General features: G+C 43.5%; 1 protein-coding gene across 8 annotated transcripts in view; it reads left to right on the forward strand.

Moving 5' to 3' along the window:
* Positions 1 to 26,376, forward strand: part of MITF (melanocyte inducing transcription factor) — a 111,287-nt gene that overhangs the window by 34,862 nt on the left and 50,049 nt on the right. For 4 of the 8 annotated variants that reach the window (XM_075762412.1, XM_075762414.1, XM_075762416.1 and 1 more), the window contains one exon: positions 25,815 to 26,061. In XM_075762412.1, coding sequence (XP_075618527.1) covers positions 25,815 to 26,061 — 247 coding nt within the window. Of the gene's footprint in view, positions 1 to 6,998; positions 7,020 to 19,123; positions 19,356 to 25,814; positions 26,062 to 26,376 lie in introns of those variants that run through there. The other 4 variants (XM_075762419.1, XM_075762418.1, XM_075762415.1 and 1 more) reach the window with 4 other exon arrangements.

The raw sequence follows: 26,376 nt of genomic DNA on the forward strand, positions 1-26,376 counted from the left end.
TTACCAAACAAAGCTCACTGAATTATTCTAAAATTGATGACATATTGTTTGTTCTTAGTCCAATAGAAACAGTTATTTAAAAACGTTTGGAAAAGTATTTCTTAATGTATGCTTTGGTCTTTGTATTCACCTAAAATCACTTATGAAGTTGGTGATGCATCAAGGCTGCTCTCTGAAATAGATAGTCTAATACACCCTCCACTACTCCGCTCAGTCTGTGTGTTTCCTTTAAAATGCTGCAAGAAGAGCAAATATAGCTGGAGCACCTAGTCTGGAGTCAGGGACAAAAATAAACATGACATTAATATATTAGGCTTGGACACAGTTTTAGCTGGTGGTGTGCTTTGATAACTTTGACATCTAATATTTTTAAGCAGACTTTTAAGGTTCGTAGGCTTTGCTAGTTTGGTGGCTAAGCCTTTCTTAGTCCAGCTTTTTCCTCTGAGGTTCTTGGTTTGGTGTGTGTTTCCTTCTCTAAAGTCTGCTGTTACAGAAAGCCGTGGTTGTGCTTTTCCCTGGTCATATAAAAGTGGCAGTTAGACACGATGCCCCAGCTGCCAACTGCAAATGCTTTTTTTATTTTTTTTTGTACAGCAAGGCCAAAATTACAGATTTGCAATCAGCTCACTCTCTAACCGGTACCTTACTAAAGCACTTTTGTAGCTCTCTCACCTCCCTTCCTGCGCTGAAACTCCTAAATTTAGTAACACTGAAGCCAAGGATTAGAATTATGCTATGAATTTGCCACAACTCATTTCGTTTGCATTACGCCCATTCAAACTGTGAAGTGGCCGTTCCCTTTCTTCTGCTTGTGTTTTAGGGAACCATCGGCAGCTTGCCAGTGGAGTTTGACCGCGGGGCTGCTCTGGGTCCATGTCACTGCTACTACTCCCACCGCTATACCAGTAGCTGTATTTATATTTGCAGTATCACCAGCTACAGGCCTTTCTATTTTAAGTATCCCTGGCATGCTGTAGTCTTTGCAGAACATGATTTGCACTCTTAGGGAAAATGAAGGATGCATCCAACAGAAAGCAGCAAGCTTGCAGAAGCTTGGATGTACATCAAGTTTCCTTGAGGCGTACCTTAAGAGAAATGTCGGCTGGTAACTAATTATGACTGCTAGAAGATTTCTGTCACGTACAGAAAAGTAACGAGGAGAGATTCTGACCAATTCTGCTTAATTTTTTCCAATGCATGTACATCGGTAAAGCACTTCTGTTTTCAACGCTGAGTAGCTATTAACTCAAAGCCTTAAATGCAGCGTGTCAGTAATGTGGAGTTGTCACTGTCAGTAGCATTTGGTAAAGGAGATGCTCTGCCGTGCTCCTCCAACCTATAATCTTTTCCTAAACTTGCTTAAAGGTAATAAAAAGTGATTTCGGGCAGTGGCACTGTTGCAGAATAGCAGTAGGCTAAATAAGCAACCTGTGTGTGTATGTGTGCTGCATTTGAGCAGGAAAAATGCTGAGGGCTGACTCACCAGAATGTTGTTTCGGGGGAAGGAGGAGGGTTCAGCTGCTCACCGTTCCCTTACAGTCAGATTTGATCCGTTAGTATTTTAAGAAGGCGTTTAGGGAAATTTGACATCTCCACATGGTGTTCTGTGCTGGGCATGCTCGATGAGGAGAGGAGAATGTATGTAAGGGTTCAGTGGTTTCTTGTTGGCTCAGCTAACTGAATTTTAGTAGTTGTCAACATTATTAAAAGCTTACATGATATCTCTATTTAATTCCATTAAAAGAGTTTGGCTGGTAGGAACATTCAGCCTCTCAATCTCTTAAGATTACAGTAGGTCAACAGACAAACTTACTTATAAGGATTAATAAAGAATACAACAAGGGCCGTGTGAGTAAATGACTTGTGTGGAGCCTGTGTAGCAATACACGCACATAGCAGTTATTGAAGAGTAGCAAGAGTTTTGTCGCAACTATAAACGTTCTTGTATATCTTCCCAAGGGTGATGCAGTGCCTGGGCCTTGTCGTTCTTGATCCCATCTGCCATGGCTGAAACCTTTCTAACTTGGACAAATAAAATATTTTAAGTATATTATAAGTAATTTATGAGACAAAGACTAAACTCCAGTGTTTCTGGACTAAAAATGATTTGGGTTGGAAGGGACCCCTGAAGGTCATCTGGTCCAACTCCTTGGCTCAATGTCCAAGTTCAAAGTTGACTAAGGCTCTAAGCAGCCTTGTCTAGTCAAGCTTTGTTTGTCTCCTGAGGATCACTAATGAAAATGTCAAACAGCATTGACCCCCCTGCCAAGGACGGCTGCTATTAATCAACCCATCCAGTGTGGGTTGACCTGCTGACCACTACCTGTAGAGCTGGGCAGTCTGTCCAGATTTCCTCGCATCTTGTAGTCATGTAAACAGTGATCGCTGCTCTCTGGTTCTGTCTGCTGAGCCAGCTATTGTAGAAGGCGGTCCCTTTGGTGAGGCACCGTTTGCCTGGCGTGGGCACCGTCCCATCGCCTCTCCCCCAACCTGGTGTAGATTACACAGGTGTCTGACCCATTTGCTTTGCTCTCTTACTAACAGTCCCAGACCTAAATGATCTTTGCAGTGGACCATTGATTTCTAATGTATTTTCTTTTTGTCAGAGGGCTTAGCAATGCTCATGTTTGCAGAATGACCTTAAGGACCAGGCTGCAGGGCTGTTGGCTTTCCTTCCAGCTGCCGGTGCCGGGCACTTCCCAATGCATTTCACCGCCTGGATGTTCCAGGTTGCAGAACAATCTCAGCTGTACTGAGAGGTAAATTGAGGGTGGGAAGAGTTTGTTTCCTATTGAAGAAATTAATTGCTGGTAACTTTCCACTCTCTTGGTTTTGTCACTGAATATTTTCCAGGACCTGGGTTTTGGGATTTTTTTGGTGTGGGTTTTTGGGGGTTTTTTTGGGTGTGTGGGTTCCGCCCCCCCCCCCCCCGGTAACAGTTTTGTCTGGAAAAACTATAGGCTGATTTTTGGTGCCGTTCAGTCAGGAGCAGCTAATATTAAGAGGAAAACCTCATTTGCATTTTCAGAACTTGTGGATGATTAAGTTTTCAGTAACAGATTTTTTCTTTAAGTGCTAACAAAATATGTGTGTGTACAAAAGCTGTGTTTGAGTGCACAGAGATTAAGCCAGCTATAAATAGCATCTTCCATGACCCTGCTGGAATTTTCTTTAAGCTTGGAAACACTGAAGTGTGTGTTTTGTCAGATTTGAATCATGAACCCTGAAGAAGAGCTAATGAGTTCTTATTTCTCACCCCTAATTTCCAACTAGAGCATTCTTTATACAACAACAGATCAGTCTGAAACTGTAGCTCAGGCTTCAGTTGCCTTATTTAACTTCTTTTACGCGCTTTGTTCATTGTGACCTTTTTTTATCTGCTCCAGTTGGTGTGTTTATGAAAATAATTAATTTCAACTCATATTATCAAACCCATGCAAGCTGTGCAATGCTTGCTGTGAGTGACAGTTTACAAAATCTACTTCACTTTGTGTTGTACTCAAACTTTTCCTCTTGTTGTAACTCTTAGCCTCATGAAATGCATGGTTTTCTCTATTATTCTGTCTAGTTTTCCTGGCAGCTTAATGAAGAGGTGTAGTTGGGACTAAAGGATCAAATTTTGGGACAAAAGCAGTGTTCTCTGCTACCTGTCCTGGTGGATCTGGCTGTAGGCAATCAGTGGCAAAGCACTCGTTTGCTTTTGGGGCTGAGATTTGGTTCTGGGCTTTAAAAGTGTTCCCTGGCTGTGCTGCACCCAAACCGGCTGGGGTGCAGTTGAAATAAGTGTTAATTATGTTTGCCAACAAAACAATAAAAAAGACTATTAGCACACACATACGCACCCCAGTTTGGATGAAATTGAAATGTTTTGTAGGAATATATCAACTTTGGCATTTTTGGCAGGAAGCAATCAAAATGCTTTGCATGTCCTTTTTGGATGCAGAATTTCTTTCAGCATGTATTAGTATTTAAGCTGTAATAGATGTTTGGGTAATCAGTTGAATCCTTGCTTCAAAAATCTTTTCTTCAAATTTGTCTTCTGTTTCTGTATAGAACAGAAGTGTAAAAAATAAATTCCAGTGCTTGACTAGCTCATGTTTGGCATGAAGTCACAGAGCACTTAACATTCCTCATACAACAGCTTTAATTGCTTGCTAATCTTGCCTAAAGATTGGCTGAGAATGTCAGCTCGGTTCTCCTGTTGCTTATTTTCAGTAGCATAGACCGCAAATGCTTGTAGAAAATGTAGTAGGAGTATTTACTGTAGAACGTGAGTAAAGGGGCATGGTAACCCTTGCCTAGAGGTCAAACTGTTGACATTTAGGTTGTTGGCTATTGATCTCTATCACTAGTCTGACAGATCTATAGCTTTTGTAGAATGAGTTAATAATTTCTTAGCATAATGCAAAATCAACAACCAGTTGACCTGAGCCCCTGAACATGACCCCCGTGGGAGGAGGTGGTGTGTGATGCTGTTCCCAGCACTGCTGCTCCGTGGAGCCGTCCTCGATGAAGGGCTCTTCTGGGCAAAGACGGATCGATAGCCGTGCCTTCCTCTTTCCTTTTTACGTTGTGTTGAGCTTTGATGAATGTGTTAGTACTCATGTTGTTGGCTGTTCCGTTTTTTTTTTAGAAACAAATCTTGCCTGCAGTAACTCTATATCCACGGTGAGTAATGGAGAAATCATTGCTCGTTAATGATTCACTTACGGGTTCCTGTATTGCTGTTGCTCAGTCGCTTGTGTTGCAGTTATCTACAGAAGTATTGCTCAGATGAGCGCTCAGACCTGATTTTCGTAGTTTCAGAAGGGTTATTGTAATGACAGGATGGCGGGTGTCTGCCTTCAGTTACTGATCATCTGGTCCAGTGTCTCACCCCAGAGCCGGTCCCAGGGATGCTCTCAGCAGGCGCGTAGAAATTCTGTCCCTTTGTACCTCGCAACTAAAATAACGTTGGTGCTACTTAAAGACCACTTTCAACAGTTGTTTTTTGTTGGTTTGCAAAAGCTATGTTAGGCTATTTATTTAAAGACTATCTCATGATTTATCTGTCCCGCTGTGTGTACCTCTTGTACACTAAAGAGATCAAATACTAAACGTTGCTTTTCCATTTTGAAATGTATTTTCAGGTAAAGCTCTTATCACAGCCTCTCCGAAGTGTTTCCTTTCTGCGTGCACGCTTGGTGATCCACTTTCTTGCAAACTGCACGCGCTTTTGTTGCTGCAGTTATAGGAATGGTGCATCTTGTAAATGAGCCAAAGCAAACTTCAGCTCTTAAGTAACTCAGTTGCAGAAACCGAGTCCTGAAAGAGATGCCTGGGGTCACCGAGTCCGGTCCTTTGTCGTCTTTGTGCCTGTCATATCCTCCCTAGGCTGATTGAGTTACACAGATGAAGCTTGCCTAATAATTCAGCTTCCTATTTTGTAACAGTCATTATTGTAAGCTATTTCATGGTGCCATTGTTCAAATAAACTAAAAAAAAAAAGAAAGGCTCGCACAAGAACAAGAGGATGCTTTTGCTGCTTCTGGCTTGGTTACTTCCTGTAAAAAAAAAAAACCAACCAACCAAACAAAACCAAACAAAAAACCACTTGCCATGCGGTGCTCGGGATTATTCAGTAACAGTCAACCCAATGACAGAAATTAAAAAGTTAAAAAGCACTGGAAGCTTCAGGATTTTAACAATATGAAAACACTGACTTCAAAATATTCCATTATTATTTTTTTTTTCTTGATGTCTACTTGGCTTTGGCCACCCATGCTGGAAGGCCAGCGGCTCAGAGTCGTTTCCCAGGAACGTCGTGCAGGCTAACGGTGGCCCTGGGCTTGGCAGGGCTACGGCTCAATCGGAGATGGGTGAGAAAACCCGCACGCCGGGCCAGGGCAGCGGAGGGGCTCGGTCTCTGCTCTGCCACAGGCACGAGCGTGGGAGTAGGAGGCTACAGCAGATCCTGTACCGAAGCGGGTGTGTAGCGTAAGGCTCCGTCGGGTAGAAATATGGCAGATTTTCTGATAAAAGGGTGTTTTGCAAGCCAGTTATTTTTGTTACTTTAAGGAGTTCCTGTAATTGATTTGATTCTAGGGAGAAAAAAAAAACCAGAATTTTTGAACAAAAGGGGATTTTGTTTGTTTTTTGGTTTTTTTATTACAAGCAGTGAACCAGTTTGGGGGTTGTGCAAGGGAAGACTTTCTTCTCCTCGTTCTCCCACTGTCGTTTCACAGCAATGGCTTTGTACCCTCTCCGTGTTCTTCCTCTCGGGTTGCCGTTCTCCACTTTCCGTGCCCCGTACCCTGCCCTTTCCCTCCCGACCCACCTGCCTGCTCCTGGAGCCGGGCGGGAGCTGGCGCGGGGGCCAGCGCGCTGGTGGGGAGCCGGGGGCTCAGCCTGCCAAAGCACCTCTGCCGTTCTGAATTCATAAGCTCCGGGATGTCGCATACCAGAGAGCTCAGATCTGCATTTGGGCTTAAGTTTGTGCAAAAAGTGGGAATGTCTCTGTTCAGATTTTTTTTTTTTTAATTGAAGTCCTAATAGCTAAAGGAAGGAGCGCAAAACCCGATTATTTCTATTTTTCAACAACCCTGAGATTGCTCTGCATTGTGTTGATCCACATAAATTGTTCGAGAGACCTGGGCCTAAGCTCGTATGGGAAACGGCACTGGATCAATGAAAGGAAACATTCAGCAATGTGCATTTTATACAAGCATTTAAACTTTTTTTTTTTGGTTTTGTTTAGTAATAAAAGGAACAAAGCTATTATTAGTGACCATGGGCTTGGGAGTTTGCTACAGCAGCAATGGTTACTCATCTGTTTTCATTTGCAGAAGTATTCTAACAAAGGCAGCCACAAATGCAGCGGCAGGGTTAGGAGGTGGATGGTAGGAGTGGAAGTGCAGTTTCTGGAAGCCGGTGCTTACTAAGACCTTTCTGTCTAGTCTTGGTTTTGTGGCCATCAGGAGCGTAGTTCCCTGTGAGCTCTTGCCTTGTTGGATCGAAACGTGAAAGAATGAATTCCCTGGGTAAGTTCTTGGTCCTTTTTCTTCTCTAAGCTGTAGCAGAGTTGTACAGAGCACTTGTCACCTCTGGTGCCAGCACGGGGTTGTGTTTGCACGTCGGCTCCTGCAGTGGGCTGGCAGGAGTTGGAGAACAAAGTGGTGCATGATTTTATTTTTTTTATTTTTTATTTTTGCCCGCTCCTTCCCCTCCTGGCCCAGGTAGGAATAAAATTAAGAAATTATCTGATTTACAACAACAAAAATCCCAAACCCAGACAGGGTGGTAAATATTTCCTTGTTCATTTCTTGTTCTTCTAAGAAACAGTCTAACAAGCATGCACAAGACCTTTGTATGTGCTTTAATGTTCAGCCAGCTGGTTCATGGTTCGCTCCGTCGCAAGCGCCGTGGACTGCGGAACTGATGCTGTACGTGGTGGGGTCGATGCTGCCTCGCGATTGCCGTTTCGGTGCAGTTTCCTCAGACGCAATAAGGGCAGACGAGCTTTCAGCTGCAAGTCTGTAGTCAAATACCATCTGTGCCAAAAGAACATGCTCCGTGGGAAGCAAGAATGAAATACTCCTATTGATTTCCTCGAGTTTGGGACAGTGTCCCGGCTAAATTTAGTTATGATGCACTGAATGTATGCTTGAATTTAATGTTGTAATTAAATGCTCAGTGAAAGTTGCTGTCTAATAATCTCATCAAAATCAGCCGCTTTTTCTCCCCGATCCTGCAGCAGTTGAGTCTGACCTTGCAAGCTGAGCTTAAATCCTGAGGCTACTAGGGCAAATACCAGGAGAAATATCTTGAAAAAGTAACATAGCAATTTCTGAAAGTTACTTCAGAACGTTTATTTGCTTAGATGTTTGTGTGCTGAAGATATGGACTTAAAACCATGGAAATGCAGAAGAGCTAGAATGGAAATCAAGGATGGAGAAGGAAAAATCTTGTTTGTACATAGAGGTCTTTTGGGGTGCCTGAGCCACAGCATAGAAAGTTCCAAGGATTTTTCTAGTGTCTGAAATGATATTGTCTGTGGTTTTTAGATAAGAGATAAGCAAGGCAGGAATAATTGGGCTGCTTTGTCTGGCTGCTTACAGAAACTTGAAATTTAGCATCATAGTTGAATAAAAGGTCTTATCTGTATTTACAGTTGTTAATGGTCAGAAACTGCCATTTAAAAGTATAGATAACTTGTGGTTTACTTTCATTAAAATTGTAAATACATCTTATTCCTGGATTTTCTACAAACTTTTTTTTTAAAAAACATACCTTCTCCCTTTGCTACATGAAATAATATTTTGCTTTCAGATGCCAAGCTTTTGGGAGTAGACTGATAGAATAGGAAAAATGTTGCACTTGGTGATACAGTTACACAGGGCATTTAGCAGGGCTTTTTTTACTCTTAGGAGTGGAAGTTGGTTGGGTTTTTTTTTTTTTAATGTTTTGCAAGCACAATAAAATATGTAGACATAAAAGTTTGAAATTACCTGGCAGTAAAGAGAACAGAGAGACCTTCACACTCTTGAAAAGGGATTCTGCGCATAAAACTTAAGTTTGCTTGGTTTTCTTCCATGGCAAACAAATTTTTGAAGTTTACTTTGGCAGTAATTCATACCACCGTCATGTTAAATAGAAGTGGAAGGATGTTTCCAAGCAGTATAATGTTTTATTGCTATGCAGAAATGCAGTTTTAAATCTGTTTTTTGTAGATACTTTGGCTTGGTTGGGTTTTTTATTTCCTTGTCTTCTTCCCATGCATCTATAGGTTCCCAAACCCATTGGAAATAGTTATATTCACCTTTTGAACTGAAATGAGGAAAGTATATGATTTGGCCATTCTAGCTAGAAGTTCAGTGTTTAAATTTTTATACATGTGAAATGTTAACCAATACAAAAATGTATGGGGGGGGGGGAAATTTGTTTTATTAGTTCCAAAGAGTTTCATGGCATTTAATCTCAAATGAAAAATTATAAAGATGGACTTTGCTATAGAAAATTTCAGCAATTTTCTGTTAACATCAATTTTTGTTTGCTGCTCTAGTTAGGATGGAAAATCTTATTATAGAAGAGCTCTTGGATATTGCTTCTTGGAGGCTAGTACACGGACAGTTGGTGAAATGATGCCGCTGTTGAATAATGCAGTGACAAAACAATATATTAGTTAGAAACGGGGGGGTTAAGCTGCTGCAGCTAAATCTAGAATATATTGGCCAGTTTTGTTAGAAACTGCCGCCTTTAGGTTTTCTGGAGCCTGTTACCCCAGGGAAGCAAGACTGGGGGGGGTGCACTGTTTTGTTTGGGGTGGGAGGACTATCAGCACAGGAGAGCGATGTTGGAAAATTGGTCTTACCCATGAGTTATCCCTGTAGTAGTATGTCCTTACAGTAACACATCAGGAGTTGCCACAGTTCAGTGGGTGGTTTGGGGATTTTTGTGGCTTGGTTTCGTTTTGAGAACGCTACTCAGCTTATTTTCATTAGGCGATGTTGGAAGTGCCACGGTCATCTCCTGGAGGTGAATCAGACCGTTCCTACTAGCTTCAGTCTGCTACTTGCACATGGGCATGGAGACGGCTTTTCACCCTCTCGTACTATAATCTTTTGCGTTCAGTGGAATCACAGTAGCCTTTCATTGCCCTTTTTATGGCAGTATCCTTAAACAAGGAAGGATACAGCTTACCTGAAGTAGTAACTATAAGGCTGTTTTATTGCTTGTAAGACCATTGGTATTGGAGTCTGGAGTCCCTCCTTTGCTGGCACTTGCTGGTGCTTCATTTGCGATCCTGTTCCAGGCCGCTGCGGTACCAAGGTCTCGGACCTGTTTAAAAACCAAAACCCTTTGGCCTGGGAACTGTATTATTCTGGCTGACTTTGCAATCCCAACATTTACCTGGTGCTGGTTCTGCAGAGTTGTGTGGTGGGGTGGGTGGTGAAATTTGAATATTTTTTCTTTCTTTCTTTTTTTTCCCTGAGGCTTTTTTACTCTTGTTTCAGGGAATTTTTGAATCCCCGTCTGGAAAGATTTAGTGTGCTGGCTTTTTAGTAGTACTAAATACTTGTTGGATTTTTAAAACTTCATATGTAAGCATTCAAATATTAAAGACTTCAGTTTCAAATAACTTGTATATCGAATTAATAATTAGAACATATTACCTAATAATGCATTTGATCTGCTTTATTTTTTTTAATGTAGCATTTTCAGTTTAACGCTGTTGTATATTTTGTAGATTGTCTCTCCTTTCCCCCAATTATTTTAAAAAATCCAAACAATTTTAGCAGCATAAGGTAATATGTCTTTAGAAAGTGCTTGCTCTGCCAGACAGGAGGATGTTTTTCAGGTTGCATACTTTGGTTTTGTGTACTTAATTATTACTTTGCAGAATAAATTAGACTGTATTAAAAGAGCACCAAAGGCTGAAGTTCTTTGTTCCCAGGCTGGAAATAAGATCGCCAGTGAAGGTGTTTTCATTCCGTTCCACTTTTGAACTTCAGTGGAAATTTTGGGTGGCAAGTCCAAGACGTTGAACAGTAACTAGATGCCAGGGGTTTGGGGTTTTATGCTGATGTAACGGGCTGAAAGGATTCTTCTCCGCTAAACCTGCGAGTAGGTGCTGCAAGAGCCTGGCAGGTCCACCTTCAGTTATGTCTTGTGTTGCTTGTCAATACCAGGTAGGATAATGAACGATGCATGACTGTTGGCTGCAGAGGATGGATGATACTGGGATTTAGAGATGTGGTTTCAAGTCCTGTCTTTACTGCCTAGGGTGTGTGTTCCCAGGTAAGTCCTCAAAGAGACTCTGCTTAAAATTCTTGTGTTGAAAGTCATTACGAGTGATGGCATCTTTGTCAGATGCTGTTGGACCCTTCAGCTGCTGTCTTGTCTTTGAAAGGTGTCCCTCAGATCTTCTCTGGATTGATTCTCTGTGCACCTTTATCTACTTTATGATGTCCCTTTCTGTATTAGGTATTTCTTGGTTTTATGTTTGTGTTGGGGGGGACCCCTAATCTTTGGGTTATCAGTTTTTCGATTGGGAGAGGAAGGGCAGGTGAGCTTCTATAGATGAGCCTGGTAGTTTAAGCGTGAGAACTCCAGCTTTCCACATGGCAGAAGGTGGTGGACAAACGAAGGGGCGGTGTTTAGACTCTTGAAGGTGAATTGGCTTAGTTCTCCTTGCAAAGCAAACTCCCTGGAAGGGAATGAGTGTTCTTCCTCTATCAAAGTGTGCTGTAACTTAGGTGCATGTTGTAAATGTTTAGACCTGAAAAAAACCTTAAATTCACGGACTAGTTTTGGCTGTCCAGTCTGGACTGTTCAAGGCACCCCTGGGCTGGTCAGAAAGCCATGGCCTGGAAACCAGGGGCAGCCTTCTAGGAGAAGAAAGTGTGGTAGGTGTGCCTTTTATTTTCCTGTTTTTATTTTGTTCCACGATTGATTAAAGAAACAAATATTTTTGCTCAAAACTAGTGACCTACTTGAACATTTGATTTAGGCAAAGCTTCTTGACACTGACTGGGCCAGTGAAACTGAGTAACGTGGTGTGGTCAACAGAAAGAAAATAGAGACTGTGGCTGATGGTTCTGATGTGAACAAGTAACAGATTCTCCTTTTCATCACCTGCTCCCACAGTTTTCTAACTCTAGCTTTGTTTTTGCGCTGTTATGTCAGTTATTTGTACTGCTCGATGGGAGTTTTTGCCTATTTAAGAAACACTTACTTGGAGGAACTTTTTTTCATGAGAAAAATGACCTTTATTTGGAGCCTGTTTTCAGACCTTTTCCTAACGTTAGTACTTGCAGTTAACCTTATCCATTGACTTATTCCATCTGAACATGTGGCTGCCCCAAATTAAGGAAGACCCCTCCAGTCTCTGTATGGTTCAGTGCAGAAGTCTGGGGAACAGTGTAGCAGCCAGACACAAAAGGTGGAGCCAGCTAAACTATAGTCACTTATTTGTAAAATGGTGACACAACACTCCAGTTATTTCTAAATTAGGAAGGAGGGGTTGCATTTTTGAGGTATTATTTACTGCTTTAGTTCAACACTTCTGAACTCTGGCTCACTCAGCTGGGCTAACATAGGAGATGATACGGCAACGGTGCCCTTGAAGGTGGGGGTGAGGGAAAGAGAGGACTTCCAAGAAGTTGCAGCGCAATGACTGCTGACTAGCTTTCCAGCTGAGCCAGTGTGCCAGATGATGTGAGGAATGTTTCTTTAGGGTCTGGATGGGCTGGTAGCTCTAGAAGAGCATCTTTGCCTTGGTGGGACGGGCTGAGAAGCCTGTTCAAGTTAGGATGCTCACCTTCCAGAACTATTGCATTTGGTCATGCTGATGTATGGGAAGGCAACAGCTCCTGTTTTGTGCAATACTATATTCCAGCGCTACTTCAGATCTGTATGCTCTGCCAAAGAGTTTGCTTTGTCCTGCATCTGTCCTGTTGGTGCCTTTGGCTGGAGGGTGTCTTCTGTGGCTCGTAATTTGTTACTGGCTGCTTCGTTCCACAGTGACCTACTTTGATTAGGCAACGAGTCTTTATCTGAATAGAAGTGAGTTGCTCCTTTGCCAGTCCTCCAGTTGGAAACGGTTTTGGGACTGGACTTCTCAGAATGAGACTGTTGGTACCAATTTAATCTTGTTCATAGCTGGTTTGTATCACTTGGTGAAGTGCCAGGGTTGTTCTCCCCTGGGTGTTTGTTTCTCTGCTGTATTTATAGACAGCAACACTCATCCCTGTCAACCTCCATTTTGTGAGATTAAAATGCCAAACTTTTCTTTAGCTTCCCGCTATAAAGTGGGCTCTTGTTTCTCCCATCACTTCAGTTTCAGCTCCTAGTTCTTGAGCGGGGGTGCCCAGGCAGGAGCCCTTGTCCATGAGGTCTTACACAGACATCTTGTACTACTGACACCAGCGCTTCCCCATCCTCTGTGGTATTACCTTGTCTGATAGAGCCTGAGGCCACTACTTGTGACGTTTGAGTTGCAGTGTTGGCCACTTGTGATGTTAGGAGTGACTCGTTCCCCTGGGCTCCTCTCTGTCCCATTCAGTTTATCATCGTAGAAATACCGATGATAGACCATATCCTGTTGTGCTTTGAAAGATCCTAACGGAGTTGTGGCAGCTCACCAGAAGGATGAGCTGTTTCTCCTGAACTATGTTCTGAAACAATACAGACCAAATCCAGCAAATACAAGTCATGGGGTATTTTACTCTAATCAACGAGTTGTTTCCTAGAAGTGTCAATGGATCCAAGTCTGGAGCCTTAGTGGAGACGTTAGATACAGATGTTTCGGGTTACTAGAGAGGAGATTGAAGAGCTTATTTTGAAAGAAAATAAGCAGGAATATAAAGAGGGGTCCAGGAAAGCCAGTGAGCAATTCAGGTGTGTCATTTGGAAATAAGCTTAAATGCTGTCCCTCTGCGAGGGGCGAAAAAACAACGCAACTCTAACGTGGTGCGAGCTCAAGGCAGTGCCTCATGGCCGTAGTGAAGGCTGGCAGAAGTTGCAACATAGTTTGGGATTTGGAGTTGTTGAAATCTTTGATTCTTTGAAAATGCCAAAACACTGCTTGAATGAGAGATTAAAGGGGGCGGGAGGAGAGCAGGACTGGGGTGGGGGGGTACAGCGAGAGCCCGGATACTCGCAGGGCATCGTGCCGTTCCTGAAGCCGCTGCGCACGCTCTGTTTATCCGGGCTGAGGTCGGCGTTTCACCCCTTGCCTCTTCACCCTTTTTATCCCTCATGAAGCGCGGTGCCAGCCGGGCAGGCGGGGGACAAAGCTCCATCTAGTGCACGAAGGGAGATGTCTGGCAGCGAGCAAAGCAAGAACAAATCCTGCAGGGGATGGCTTGCCCTGGTCCAGATGTGGGGTTTGTGGTTTGGTTTTGGTAGTTTGGGTTTTTGGGGGGGGGGGGGGGGGGTTGGGGTGTTTAGTGTTTGGGGTTTTTTTCGTTTGTTTAGGTTTTTTTTTTAAATTTTTTTCTGAGAATTTGTGAATAGGATTGCAAATGCTTTGACTGTGCAAGTGTTAATTGAAGAACATTGGCATTCCGACAGGTGATCCTCACTTTCTGTACTCAGGAGTGGGTTAATACTCTCTTTAATACAGTTTTAAGTAGTCTATAATACCCATTCTAGGCAAACCCAAATATACATCCTTCTATTAAGGTTAGGAATTGTATAGCCAGGTTATAGCTCTGTGAAGAGAAGGGACACAGAAGTATAACAATGTATAAGGTAAATGCTTTTAAGGAAAAATATTTTTTGACTCTTCCTGACTGATTTGTACAGTCGTAAACTAAAGTAAATGGTAGATAATGCAAGTATAAATGGACAAGACATTTTATTATCTGCTTTTAAAAACAAAACAAGAATAACAAATCATCTTGTTTGTTCTGGAGGTTGCTAAAAATAGATATATTTTTAAATGATTTTTTTTTTGTCCTCTGAGTACTTGGAAAACCAATTGCAGTTGCTGAGTGTGGCTTTACAGCACCCTCTCTAAAAGGATGGGAAAAATATTTTCAGTGTATTAGACGCATATTGGCAACTCAGTATTATTAGGCAGCTACTAAATTTCTGAGTTCAGCAGATGGTTCTATGGCAAAAACAGGCTACTATGATTTAATCCAGATTTAAAAAGAAAAGAAATTTAAAAAGAAAACTTTTATTGTTTGTTTGTTTTCCTTAATCTACCTCTGATGTCCTGTTCTCATCCAAAACTATGCTGCATGTCCTCGTACCTGTAGTATCTCTTCTACAGTTCAGTGCCAAAGGCCACTTGGCAGAATTTGTCCCTGCCTGCAGTGGTAGCTCTTTGAAATCTGCGGCAGGCTGGGATCAAGCACCTGCGTGGGTTTTTGTTGTTTTGGGGCTTTTCATGGTTCTGGCATGCTGGGAACATTGAGGATTCTTCCTGCTGGAGAAGGATCAGGAGGAATAGAAGTGAAGGTGAGGTTTGCATCCAAAGCAGCAGGTCGAGGTGAGGGAATGGTTTCTCGTGCAAACCTTTCTCACCCAAGAAGCTAAAGAAACAGGAGGGTCATTTTGCTCCCAGCAGCATGTTTTGCCAAGCATTTATTTTGCAGAAACATGCAGCTGCTGGCGAGTCCAGGCTGAGCACCGTTTCAATACGGCTTTTTAGGGACAGCAATGCTGTTGGCTGCTGGGCTTCAGCAAGTCTGGAATGATAGTACATCATTTCCAGGTGACTTTGCTGCAAGTTTATAAATGTGGTTGGCTAATGTAGGCCGTATAGTCCTCCGCTGTAGCCTAAAAATAACAGAAGGTGTTAATTGCTGCTCCAGAGTAATGGTGGGTCCTCTCGCAGGTACTTTGCCAAGGTCACGAATGCTAAATAAACCAGATTAAACAAAACCCTGTTGCGAGAATTCATGATTAACTGTAGTCTTTGCAGGATTTATTGGTTATAAACCAAGTGCCTGTCCTTTTTTTTTTTTTTTTTTTTTGGTCCTAGTAACTAAGGCAGATGTGAACTTCAAGTACAGTGAAACATTTTTTGGCTCTTGCCTCTGTTTACATGATTCAGGAGTTTGCAGTAGTTCCACAACAAATATAGCTTTGAACAGAAATAGCCATTCAAGTGCTATGCTTCTGGCAGTGCAGAAGAGATTAAGGTCTAACAAAAAGGCTTGTAAATAGTTTTGAGTTGGCTGCTTTTTTTTTTTTTTTTTCCCCCTGCCCCAAAAATAAACCAATGGCTGTAATGTGTTTTGAAAAGTAAGAAGTGGTATTCCTGCAGCAAGCTGCATGGACAGCATGTCTCAGTTGTCATGAAACAGTGCAAAACACTGTGCATGCTGAATAGTTTTACTTTAAAATAGGCTTTTTCTAGAACTGCAGAAGCTGTATTAATTTTTAAGAATTTAATTGGTTGCATAAAGTTGTTTCTGAGGGTTTTTCCTGACGTCTCTTCTTTGAGAAGTGCTTGTGCTTTTTAGATGCAATATAAGACAGATGCAGAACAAAAGGGTGATGGCAAAATGAAATTAAGCAGGGCTGTATTTACAAGTTAAGAAAAGACTTATGAATAGATTAAGGAGGATCTGTTTGTATATGTTTTGATGCTTTGAAATCGGAAAGTGTAAGCGTTGCTTGCGTGTTCTTATTTTGAATGAGACTTCATTCTGTATCAGGCTTTTGATTTGGCATTTCTTTTATTTACATGTGCCCTTAAGTTGAAGTGATTATTTTCCTCTTTCCCTCTCCTTGGTGTTCGTGAACAGTTTCTGGCTAGAAAAAAGTGCAGATTTTTTTTTTTTTTTTTTATGGGGACAGAGGGGGAATTGCCAGACCAGTCCCAGGAGGTGCCAATTCCACAGTACTCTGGCCTTTAAATCAATACTAAATATTTCTGTCAAAGACTGCAGTTCATATAGATGTCATAAACTTGAAATAGAATTTACAGGTGTTGGATGGTGGGTGAAGAGGTCCCCTAATCAACACTGGCACTGACCCCCCCAGCCATCCTGTGCAGCCGCAGAGCAGACCCTGAGGTGTTCTGCAACCCGAATTTGTAAGCACACGGAAACGTGGGAAATCCCCGACCTGGGAGTGGTTGGATTTCGGATGGGTACGTGGGGACAGAGGGACCCTGTTGCTGGATGTGATTGTACCGAGGATGCTGCTGGGTTCCGTGGTAGCGTAGCAGTGCACCTGATGGACTGCTGGGGTTTGCTTTCTCCAGGAGCCTTGGTTTGAGATGACCCCATGTCAGGGATGCTGTAGGTTGCATTAAATGACCTAAGTAAAGGAATGGCTCTTCTCTACTTGTTTGTAGTTGAGCAATTCCTCCAGTGAACAACTGTCTTTCCCTTAGCCTCAATTAGCAAGTTTGTAAACATCACTAAAGCTTTCTTACATGGACAGCTGGAGTTTATCCCACCTTCCTGTCACTGCTGTGAATTCCCAAGGCAGCGAGACTGGTACATCTGTCCTGCAAATTGCAACCGCAGTGTAGATATCAAAATGGTTGGTTAAGTAACTTGTTGCCGAATTAAGGCTTATTTCCTCCCTCGGTCATTCAGCCTGCAGAGTAAAATAATCCTCTTTGCTCCAATAACTCTTCCACAAATAGCCAAAAATGTAGAAGAGCTATGAGCAATGCTTAAGAACTCAAAAACTGAAGTTTATTTAAGACGTGTGGATGCTGAGGAATTGGTTTCTGCAGTCTGTAGAGCTGCTTTGTTAGAAAGAAAAGTTGAAGATGCTCCCTGATCTGATCAAGTCCTGTAATGAACAGGTAGCACTGTGGCTAGAGATTGAAGTGAGAGTTTGCATAATACCTATCCAAGATTATTTTAATGTTAGAGTTGTTGCAGCAATGTGTTAGGGGTTGATTTTATTTATTTTTTTCCCCTTGTGCGTAGTATTCACTGTATTGAGCAAGTGCTACGTGCTGGTAACACAGACCCATCGCATACTGAGCACCGGATTCACTTTGTGGTTTTCATTATGACTGTTTGGGGTTCTTAATCATTTAAAACAAATCTTCCATAAACACTTTCCCCTTTTGCTTCTTAAGATCCTGTTTGCTCAGCATACCAAACCAAGGATGTCATCTGCGCGAGATGAGGCTTCGAGCTGCCTTGTCTCCTTTGGAAAGGGCAGAATAACACTGTAACAGGGGGGGTCAATAAGCAGAAAACCTCGGCTGAGCAGAGGGGTTTAGGCTGGGAATTGCTGGGTCGCTCTCAGCCTCGAGGAGCACGGTGGCTTTTTGACTGGGAGATGCTCAGAGCGTGTGAATGAGGGGTACGAGCTGTGAACACAACACGGTTGAGTCTTGTTTTCTGCAGGGCTGCCTCTGTGAATAAACTTGTGAGCCGGCTGTGTAAAGTGATAGATAGTTTCTAAACCAAGATACGATGGAAAGGTGATGCGGAGTGAGATCTGGGCACCGTGTAGTTGCAAAATATCAAAAAATGTGGTGATCATCCGTCATCTTCCCTCTCAGCAACGGTGTTATCTTCTCTGTTTACCCAGGTAGAAGAAGGTAAATGTTACATTACAAAATCAAGAACTACAGAGGTTGTTAGGGGAGTGTTATCGCCTCGCTTTTTCTTTTATCACCTCTTAGTTGTTTTAGCTATCTGGCTTTTTGTTTTGCAGATGTATGTAAAGCTCTTTAGAGGGGGAAGTAGGCCTAGCTGTGCTGTCTGAAAAATGGTTCAAAAAGCCTTTGACAATGTGACTGGTCTTTCAAGTGAAAGACAAATCCACTTCATGCCTCTTTTTTTGGGGGGGCTGGTGGGGTGGAGGGTAATATCTTCTCCAAGTTTGTGATGGCTTTGAAAGTTTGAGGAAGAGCACCAAACCACATTGGGTAACACATTCAGCTACATTTTAAATTCCTTTAAACCCTTCATGGAACGTTTTTGGGAGCTTGAGGTATTTGTGTGTAGGTGTCTTCACCTGCCTGCTCCTTTTCTGCCTGAGGGATTCAGCCAGTTTGAGCAGAGGTGAAACCAGGGAAAGAGAGGGAACTAGGGTGCTGTGCACCGTCACAGCGAGTCTCCGCACCGTTACAGATGCACATCTGGCTCGTGAGATGCACCTCCAGCGGCTCCTGGGGGGAGGCTCACCTAGGTGAGCCTCGAATGCGAAGGAGTCATGTCCCAGAAAACAAATTTGTCTTGCGCCCACCCTTTCCCTTCATCTTTTTGGTGATAAAGATCGTGAGAAAAATGTGCCGTTACAGACGGCCCTTATCCACTCTTCTGATGGCATTAATGGCCTGATCACACCCCTTTAATTAATGAATGGGAGAGGTGCTATTAATGGCAACCCGTGTCTTCCGTATCTGCCAGACCTGCAGCGAGTTGCCCGTCCACGGGATGGTGCGGGTGCCACAGCCCTAGGCGCGGGTCTGAGGATCACGCCGAGCCCCACGTAGTGCCGGCGTTTATCTGTGCTTGCCGCAGACCTGCGCCGTGCCGGGCTGGCTCCATCAGGAGTTTGTGCAATACTCTTAATGCAGGTGAGGCAAGATGTAGCGAGATGCTGAACTCTGAACTTCTGGGCTTTTTTGGGGTCTTTTTGTGTGGTATCTGAAGACCTTGAGTGTGGCTGCCTCAACTTCCCCCTTTTTTTTTCCTCGGTAGGTGCTGGATTGCACAGGTCTGCAGTGCCGGGCACCGCTGCCCGTGTTGCTGCTCTGTGGGGATTGGAGTTGCCAGGTCCTTATCTGGAGCCACCCCTAGAGACGCGGCCAGCCGGGACGCTGCTTGACTTTCACCCAAGGGTGCTCAGCAAAAGCCTTTGGACACGAGGGGGGGGAAAAAGATGGAAGCTATTAGAGTTCAGATGTTCGTGCCCTGCTCCTTTGACAGCTTCTGTCTGTAAGTGGCGCTTTCCCGGAGCGGCGGCACCGTGAGCAGATTGCATGATTGATTTGTTGTGATGGAGGTTGTGTTCTGGGAGTTAAAAATACTGTGCTCGGGAGCTGGCCGCTGTCTTCTGCAGAGCCACAGCAGCTGTGGCTGACCGGCTGAGATAACGATGGTGACTTTCAGAAGGGGAAGACTTTTATAAAATACTCTGTGTTTAAAGAAAGTTATAAATATATATACATATATATATCTATGGATATCTCCTTCTGTAACTTCATGGCACACACACACATTTGGGCTAGTGGAGGTTCAGTTTAGGCATAAAAAGATTTGGTGCATTATAGTGATTGTTCTGTGGAAGTCTTTGAGGATACTCTAGGTTTGCAATTATTCATCTCCCACTTAGCAGAAACGGTAGTAAAGGATTGTAAAATGTGACCTTTGCAGCTTCTAGATTGAACCTCTTTAGTTTTGCCTTGTTCCTTAAGCCGGTGGTGGTCAAGCTTTCCAGGCTATACTGCGAGCTGTGTCCCCAAGTAAATGGGCATTCAAGCAGATCAACTTACAGCATTTTATTAAGTCAACACTCATGCAAAAGCCACCTCCAGAGCTTAATAATTATTTGCTGAGTGCTCCTGGGTCATGAGAGAGGTTTTCATTAAGTTCAGAAAGCATTACGTTCAGCAGCTTGTGAAGGTGTGTTTTAAAGACAGGAAGAAAAATGGAAAACTACTAAATGGTGTACAGCTACTTAAAAAAATGCTTAGCTGAGGATTAAGTAAGTGTTTTGTTTGGGTGTTGGGGTTTTTTGTTTGTTTGTTTTCTTTAAAGACAAGTGTATCTACTGAGATAATTCAATTTGTAAGTCTGTCCTTAGCTCCTGAGTAGTGGACCTGCATGGTCAATGTTTGAGGTTTTTTCCTCCTTTCCCCTGCCACCCAGGTGCACTCAACGCCTTCGGATGGGTGGATGGATGGATGGACGCCCCTTGGGCTGCGAGTCGTTCTACGTGTGCAGCCCATGGTGTAGGGTAGATGATGCTGCTGCAGGAGAGCAGCTCGGAGCTGGTGCAGGTCAGGGTAAGAAAGCACTGGAGGGACAGAAAAACACTTACCTTGATGATGGAGCAGATGCAGCCGCAGGCAGCATGTCTCTTTAAACATCTAACCTTCAAATGCAGAAACCTCCTTTTATATAGAGGCCTGAAACATAGTCCTTGCTTTATTACAAAGGCTGATAAAGGTCCCCACACCGTTTATGTAATTGCAGTGTCCTTGGCAAGAAAGGACGTACAAGGGTGCCAACTGTTGTGGGGTTTTTTCACATTGATACTTCAAGCAGCGCCAGGCAGTTGGCGTGGTGAGTGTCGTGTCGCTGTAACCCACAATCAATTATTAAATTTTAGGAATGAAGTACAAAGTGCTCCAGCGAAAATGCTGTAGTAGTTAGAATCCCTTACCTTGGCTGAGGATGGGGGACAAGAGATTGTGTAGGGGGGGGGTTGTTGTTTGTGGATTCTCTGGGGTTTTAGATATTATTTTAATTTTTTTAGGAGGGGTAATCTGGCTCCTCCTAGCATTTATTTTTTTTTTTTCAGTATCCTTCCCTTTTCTGTTACCCTCTCTGTGGCAAACAGCCATGCTAGCTGGCAGGTTAGATGCTGCTAGAAGTGGTGTTCTTTCAGCCACCTACATAGTACTGGCAACAAAAAGTTTCTTGAGGTTTTACTGCTTGGTAGAGAAACTGAAACCAGAATCTGTACAAATAAACTTAGTTTTGAGGTAACGAGTGGTCATTGAACAGGAGGGGTGTTGGAAGGGGAGCTGTGTGGTGGTCTCCTGATGATGCCTTCTGGAGGTCAGGCCAAGCATTTGAGTTGTAGCATTGGCAACCTCTCATCTGCTTACTTTAAAGTTCAGAATAGTTTCATCCTAATGTCAGATACTTACATGTGCATGCCTTTCTTTTCTCTATAAATAATTATGAATGGGATAAAGGTAAGATATGAAACACAAGCGTTTAAATCCAGTGTTATTTCTTACCTCTGACCTCCGAGATCTGGTGCAGCTCAGTGGACTTCTTGAGGTGCTAAATCTGCTTTTCTTGGCTGATTTTTCTGTGGACTAACCCATTAACAAACAGTTGGCATGAAGGGAGAAAAGCAACAGCCTCCCTCTTGCGTGCCATTTCTCTGCTTATAGCAGGGCAGTCGATCCTGCCAGAGCAAGGGGTTTTGAAAGCTCTTTTTTTTTTTTTTTTTAAATGCATTTTAGTTGATTCTTGTTGATCTCTGTTTGAAGAAGCTTTGGGTTTGAGGAGTTGGTCTATGTTTTTAATTATTGTAATTTGTCTAAGAAACCTTACATTGGAAGCTTTTCTCTTTTCTTTAAAAAAATAATTCTAAATCAGTAATTAAAAAACAAAGCTGAGTTGAATAATTTTTCTAGTTCAAAATCTCGAGAGAAGTTTCTTAACGAATGTATAACTAATGCAAAATAACGTTTGCAAACCAGACGACTCGCGTAAATAATGCATGGGAACCAGAGAACTTGTTTGATCAATTTAAAAGACTCTGGAAACAAAACTGACCAACAAAAGACTGGTCTGTCTTTTTGCCCAAGGAGACAGAGATAAAATAATCAGTGCACACCTGGGAAGGTAGATTAGGCTCTACAAGGTATGGTCTCTAATCTCTTGAGTTGATGGCAACAAAATCAAACTTGATTTTAATCTGATCAGTTGCCTTTTATTATGCAATCGCCATCTGCATTATAACATATGTATGCAGGAGCTAACATTTCCCAGGCATCTGTGCAAAGGATATGTAATTTAACCTTATTTAATAAAACGTTATCACTTCATGATTAATTGGATTGGCACATGACACTCATAACTAATAACTCTCAGTCTGTATTACACTATGCTTATTAGACTGCTAATGGATAACTGGTTTAATCATATGTCAATTAAAAGGATGAGTCGGTTTCATTTATTGCAATTAAGTGGTATCCATAAACGGTGTTTGCAGGAAGTATCTAAATCGCATCGTGTATCAGTTGTGTGTGTGGCTCTGTTACCGACTCTGCATACTCCAGGGGTGAATCAGATCACGTAGGTGAGTATTGAATCCACGTGTCCAGGTTCTGGGTCGTACTGCGGTACGTGGCACCGTGCTTCATCGTGGGAGATCTGCCTGTGTAGCAGCACGTAAAGGTCAAGAAGCTTTAAAAATATGAACTTTCAAAACTCTTTTGACGAACCCTTTGACATAAGTTTTTAATGGCTCTTTTTGATTGGAAGACTGAGTTTCTGACAAAGCTTCTCCTGTTTGCTCTCTGGAGCGTACATGGTGAGGAAACCCAAACCATCTTCCATTCCATCTTGGAGCTTTGCATGGAGCATCCTGGGGTCCAGAGGAGGAGCGGATGTGGTGGGGAAGGGAAGCTGGGCGGGAGGACAGTCCGTGTTGTGTATGGGACAGGCTTAGAGGATGAGATGCCAAAGTTGCAAACATTTGATCAGTGCCACTCGTGGCGAGTGGAAGGAGTCTTCAGCGTCTGGTGTGGTGAGACCACCCTGCCCACAGGAGGATAAATAACGGGGATCCTGCGTGGCAGGGGCTGTCTTGTGTTTGCCCAGTTTCCTTCGCAGTGCTTGTGACAGGAGCATCTGGCCGGGCGGACAGGTGTTGTGCAGCAGCTTTTATCCCAGATAAAGGTGTTATTGGAACTCAAACGTGTTGACGGTGACGGCTGTGGTCTGCGCGTTGCTGCCTGCGTTCAGGGCCTGGGTGCCTCTCTGCTGCGTAAAATTACAACGTGCATAAATAGGAGAAAGGTGTGTCTGCTGAGCCCGTGGCCCGGCCGCAGCTACTCTGGTTTCTGGCTTCTCCTTTGGGATAAGGATGGAACAGGACATTCGGCAATCTCCTCTAGAGCTTTTTCTTCCCCCTTATCCGGCCACCAAAATCTGATGTTCTGGACGTGGATAAGATCAGACTCTTCTTCCCCTTGCTGGTGTCCGCTCTTCTTTTGCTACTTGTTTAAAAAGTTTAAAAAGTACATTGCTTGACTTTGCAGAACCTACCTAATTACTTCTAAGCTATCTTTTTCCCAGGGAATAACTAGAATATTGAGCAGAATTACAAAAGAAATAAAACCTGGAAGAGTCTCTACCCTTTGGGGGAGAATTTGGCAGAAAAGCATTTTCTGGGATTATTGTTTCTTGTAAAGACACACTATTTGAAGCTTTTGTTACCAATTTTCTATCAGCAGTAGACCCCGACTCATCTGCAGGAAGCTGTTGGACAGTTGTTGGTGTGAGTGGGAACAGTAATCGTGTGAGCGAGATGAGGTTCCTGGCAGAGGCTGTTTGAAATGCCGTGGAAATAATTTCTGCTGCCTTCTCCCTTGCATTCCCCAAAATTCTAGTATATGGAAAGGTTCTTCTGAGATGGTTTTCAGCACACTTGGCTTTGGTAGGCGGAGAAACCATTCAAAATGAAAGAAGGTGGAACAAACTGCTGGGTTACCAGTTTTGCAGCATAAGGTATCTAGAAAAAATGCCAAGTGCACACGAATGAGAATCCTGCTTACAGGATACAAAATAAGCTTTTCCTCGGCATAAGGAGAATGAATCCTTCCTCAAAAGCAGCATTTGGGTGCCTCTTTTTTGCTCATCTATTACAGCTGTTGCCAAAGTGGGGTGCATGATATTATTGGTGGGCAGGAAGAAAATACTAACATGTCAGTAATCCACATATATAATTCCTACAAGTGGGTGATCAAAAAACTTGGGAGACCACTGGTCTATAACTACTCTAGTCATGGAAATAAAGCATCTCCTCGGTTTGGAGATGTGCAGCCAGGAAACATGCTGCTGGGTTTAGATGTGAGAATACTTCACCCTTAATTGAAGGGTGGTGTTTTTTACAAGTATCACAGTCAATGACTTGTCTTGAGCAGCTAATTAGTGCGATTATTCCACAGCTGCATTAGTTTCACCACAAAGGTTTTCTCTTGTTTTATCAAAAGGATCAGTGTCTCTGCGAATGTTTCAACCTGACAGGTCTTAAATAGCAGGATGGTCCCCTCCCTCCCTCCCTGCCCCCAAAATGTGTGCTCTGGAAAAGCAGAGTTAGGTCTCTTGGGGGAGTAAGTGTGTCTTCTCCTTTTTCATTTCTACTCTGGACTGTTTTCAATATTGGTCCTAAACAAAGCCAGAAGACTTCTGGCAGCACTGGCTCCGGTTGCCCAAGCACAAGTAGCTCTCGGTGCCCGCAGCCTCCAGACCCAGAGGGGTGCTGGCTCCTGGACTCCGTCACAAGCTGTCCTGCCAGCATCCTGCGGGTAGCACCCAGGCACCGGAGCTGGGCTTTACAAGGGCAGTCTCATCCTAGAGCAGGAGGGTTACTGCTGGCTCCCCCAGGCATGGCCCTGCCTCGTTACAGCCTGATGAGCCCTTTTTCCATGGGCTGACGGCAATCAGCTGCAGCAGCCAGAATCAGAACCCAAATATCCTGAATTATGCGCCCTGTAGCTCTTTCTTACGGAGTCCTGTATTCCTACCCAATTCCAACATCCTTCCCTCCAAGGATGTGCAGCTTGGTATTTACATACCTTAATTGTTCTGCCTTATGCTACAGAAATGTCTTATAAATGGATTTTTAGTTCAGAAGGTGTCCCTGCAGTCCATGGCCAAGGCCCATGGTTTGTCCCATGCCATCTGGTCAGAAGCTCTGCTTGCTCGGCTTAGAAATAGCTCCTAGGTGGTGAAGCAGTGCAGCGTGCCGGCTTGGGCCAGCCTGATACGCTTTGTAAAGTGTGACGGAAATAAAGCCGTCATTGTTTGTTCTGTCTGTTCTTGTATCTCCCTGCACTTGGAAGATGCTGGTAGGCCCGAAGAGGGAGTTGGGTTGTTTTGGGGGGATTTTTTTGGGGTCTGGTTTCTAGTGATGAAGAGTGTTGCCACTAGCAAATCCAACCCCGAGGTAGTATTTTGCAGAAAATAACCCAACTTTGTTATGTTGTGCTTTCGTGGGAGAGGTGGATTTACTTTATCTATTTCTTTTTGAGCTAGGTCATTTGACCTGGAGCATTATTTATACCTATCGTTAGACTTGATACAGCCCTTTATTACCTTTTAAAAAAAAAGGAATATGAGTGCCTGCTGCTATCTATAAAAGCATTTGTTTCTCTTGTGGATGGTTGCCGTAAAAAAAATTGAACGGGCAAATAGCTCTTTAGAGCTGGATTTTGGCGTTTGGAAATGGTTAGCTGCCGTCAACTTAAGGCAGCCTAACGTGGCTGCTAAGTACCTGAAGTAGGTCGGCCCCGAATTCCCCTCGCGTGGTGCACCGTACCCTCGCCCATCCCGCCACGCGTTCCGGCGTAATTCCGTGAGCTCCGACTGCTGGAGCCGCGATCCCGCTTGTGGAAGCTGAGCTGTCTCTCTCTGGTCTTCCCACAGCAATTCCGAGCATCCTGGCGCTTCCAAGCCTCCCTTAAGCTCCTCCAGCATGACCTCACGAATCCTGCTACGACAGCAGCTCATGCGTGAGCAGATGCAGGAGCAGGAGCGTCGGGAGCAGCAGCAGAAGCAGCAAGCCGCCCAGTTCATGCAGCAGCGAGTACCCGTCAGCCAGACACCTGCCATCAACGTCAGCGTCCCCCCCAGCCTGCCCCCCGCCACCCAGGTACCCATGGAGGTCCTCAAGGTACGCCCGTCTCTCTGCCTTTCCGTTTAGGAGCTCTCGCTCATCTAAACCTGTTTTATTTAATAGGGACACGGTTGTAGGGATTTTTGGCAATGCAATCTTGCAAATAATCCGCACTTTGGCTTGATTTGCAGCTTATTTTGGTGTCCTGGTAGCGAAGAATGGAAAACCTTTTTTTTTTTTTACAAAGTTTGTGCGACTTTTGTTTTCTTTAAACTTTGAGATCTCAGGAGGGAGGTTTTGTTACAAAACTATTGTTTCCGTCATTTGCCTTTTGGAAAACGCTTCTCCGTCTTTCTAGTACTTATTTATTTT

This window comes from Balearica regulorum, chromosome 10 (assembly GCF_011004875.1).
Source record: "Balearica regulorum gibbericeps isolate bBalReg1 chromosome 10, bBalReg1.pri, whole genome shotgun sequence".
NCBI lineage: Eukaryota > Metazoa > Chordata > Aves > Gruiformes > Gruidae > Balearica > Balearica regulorum.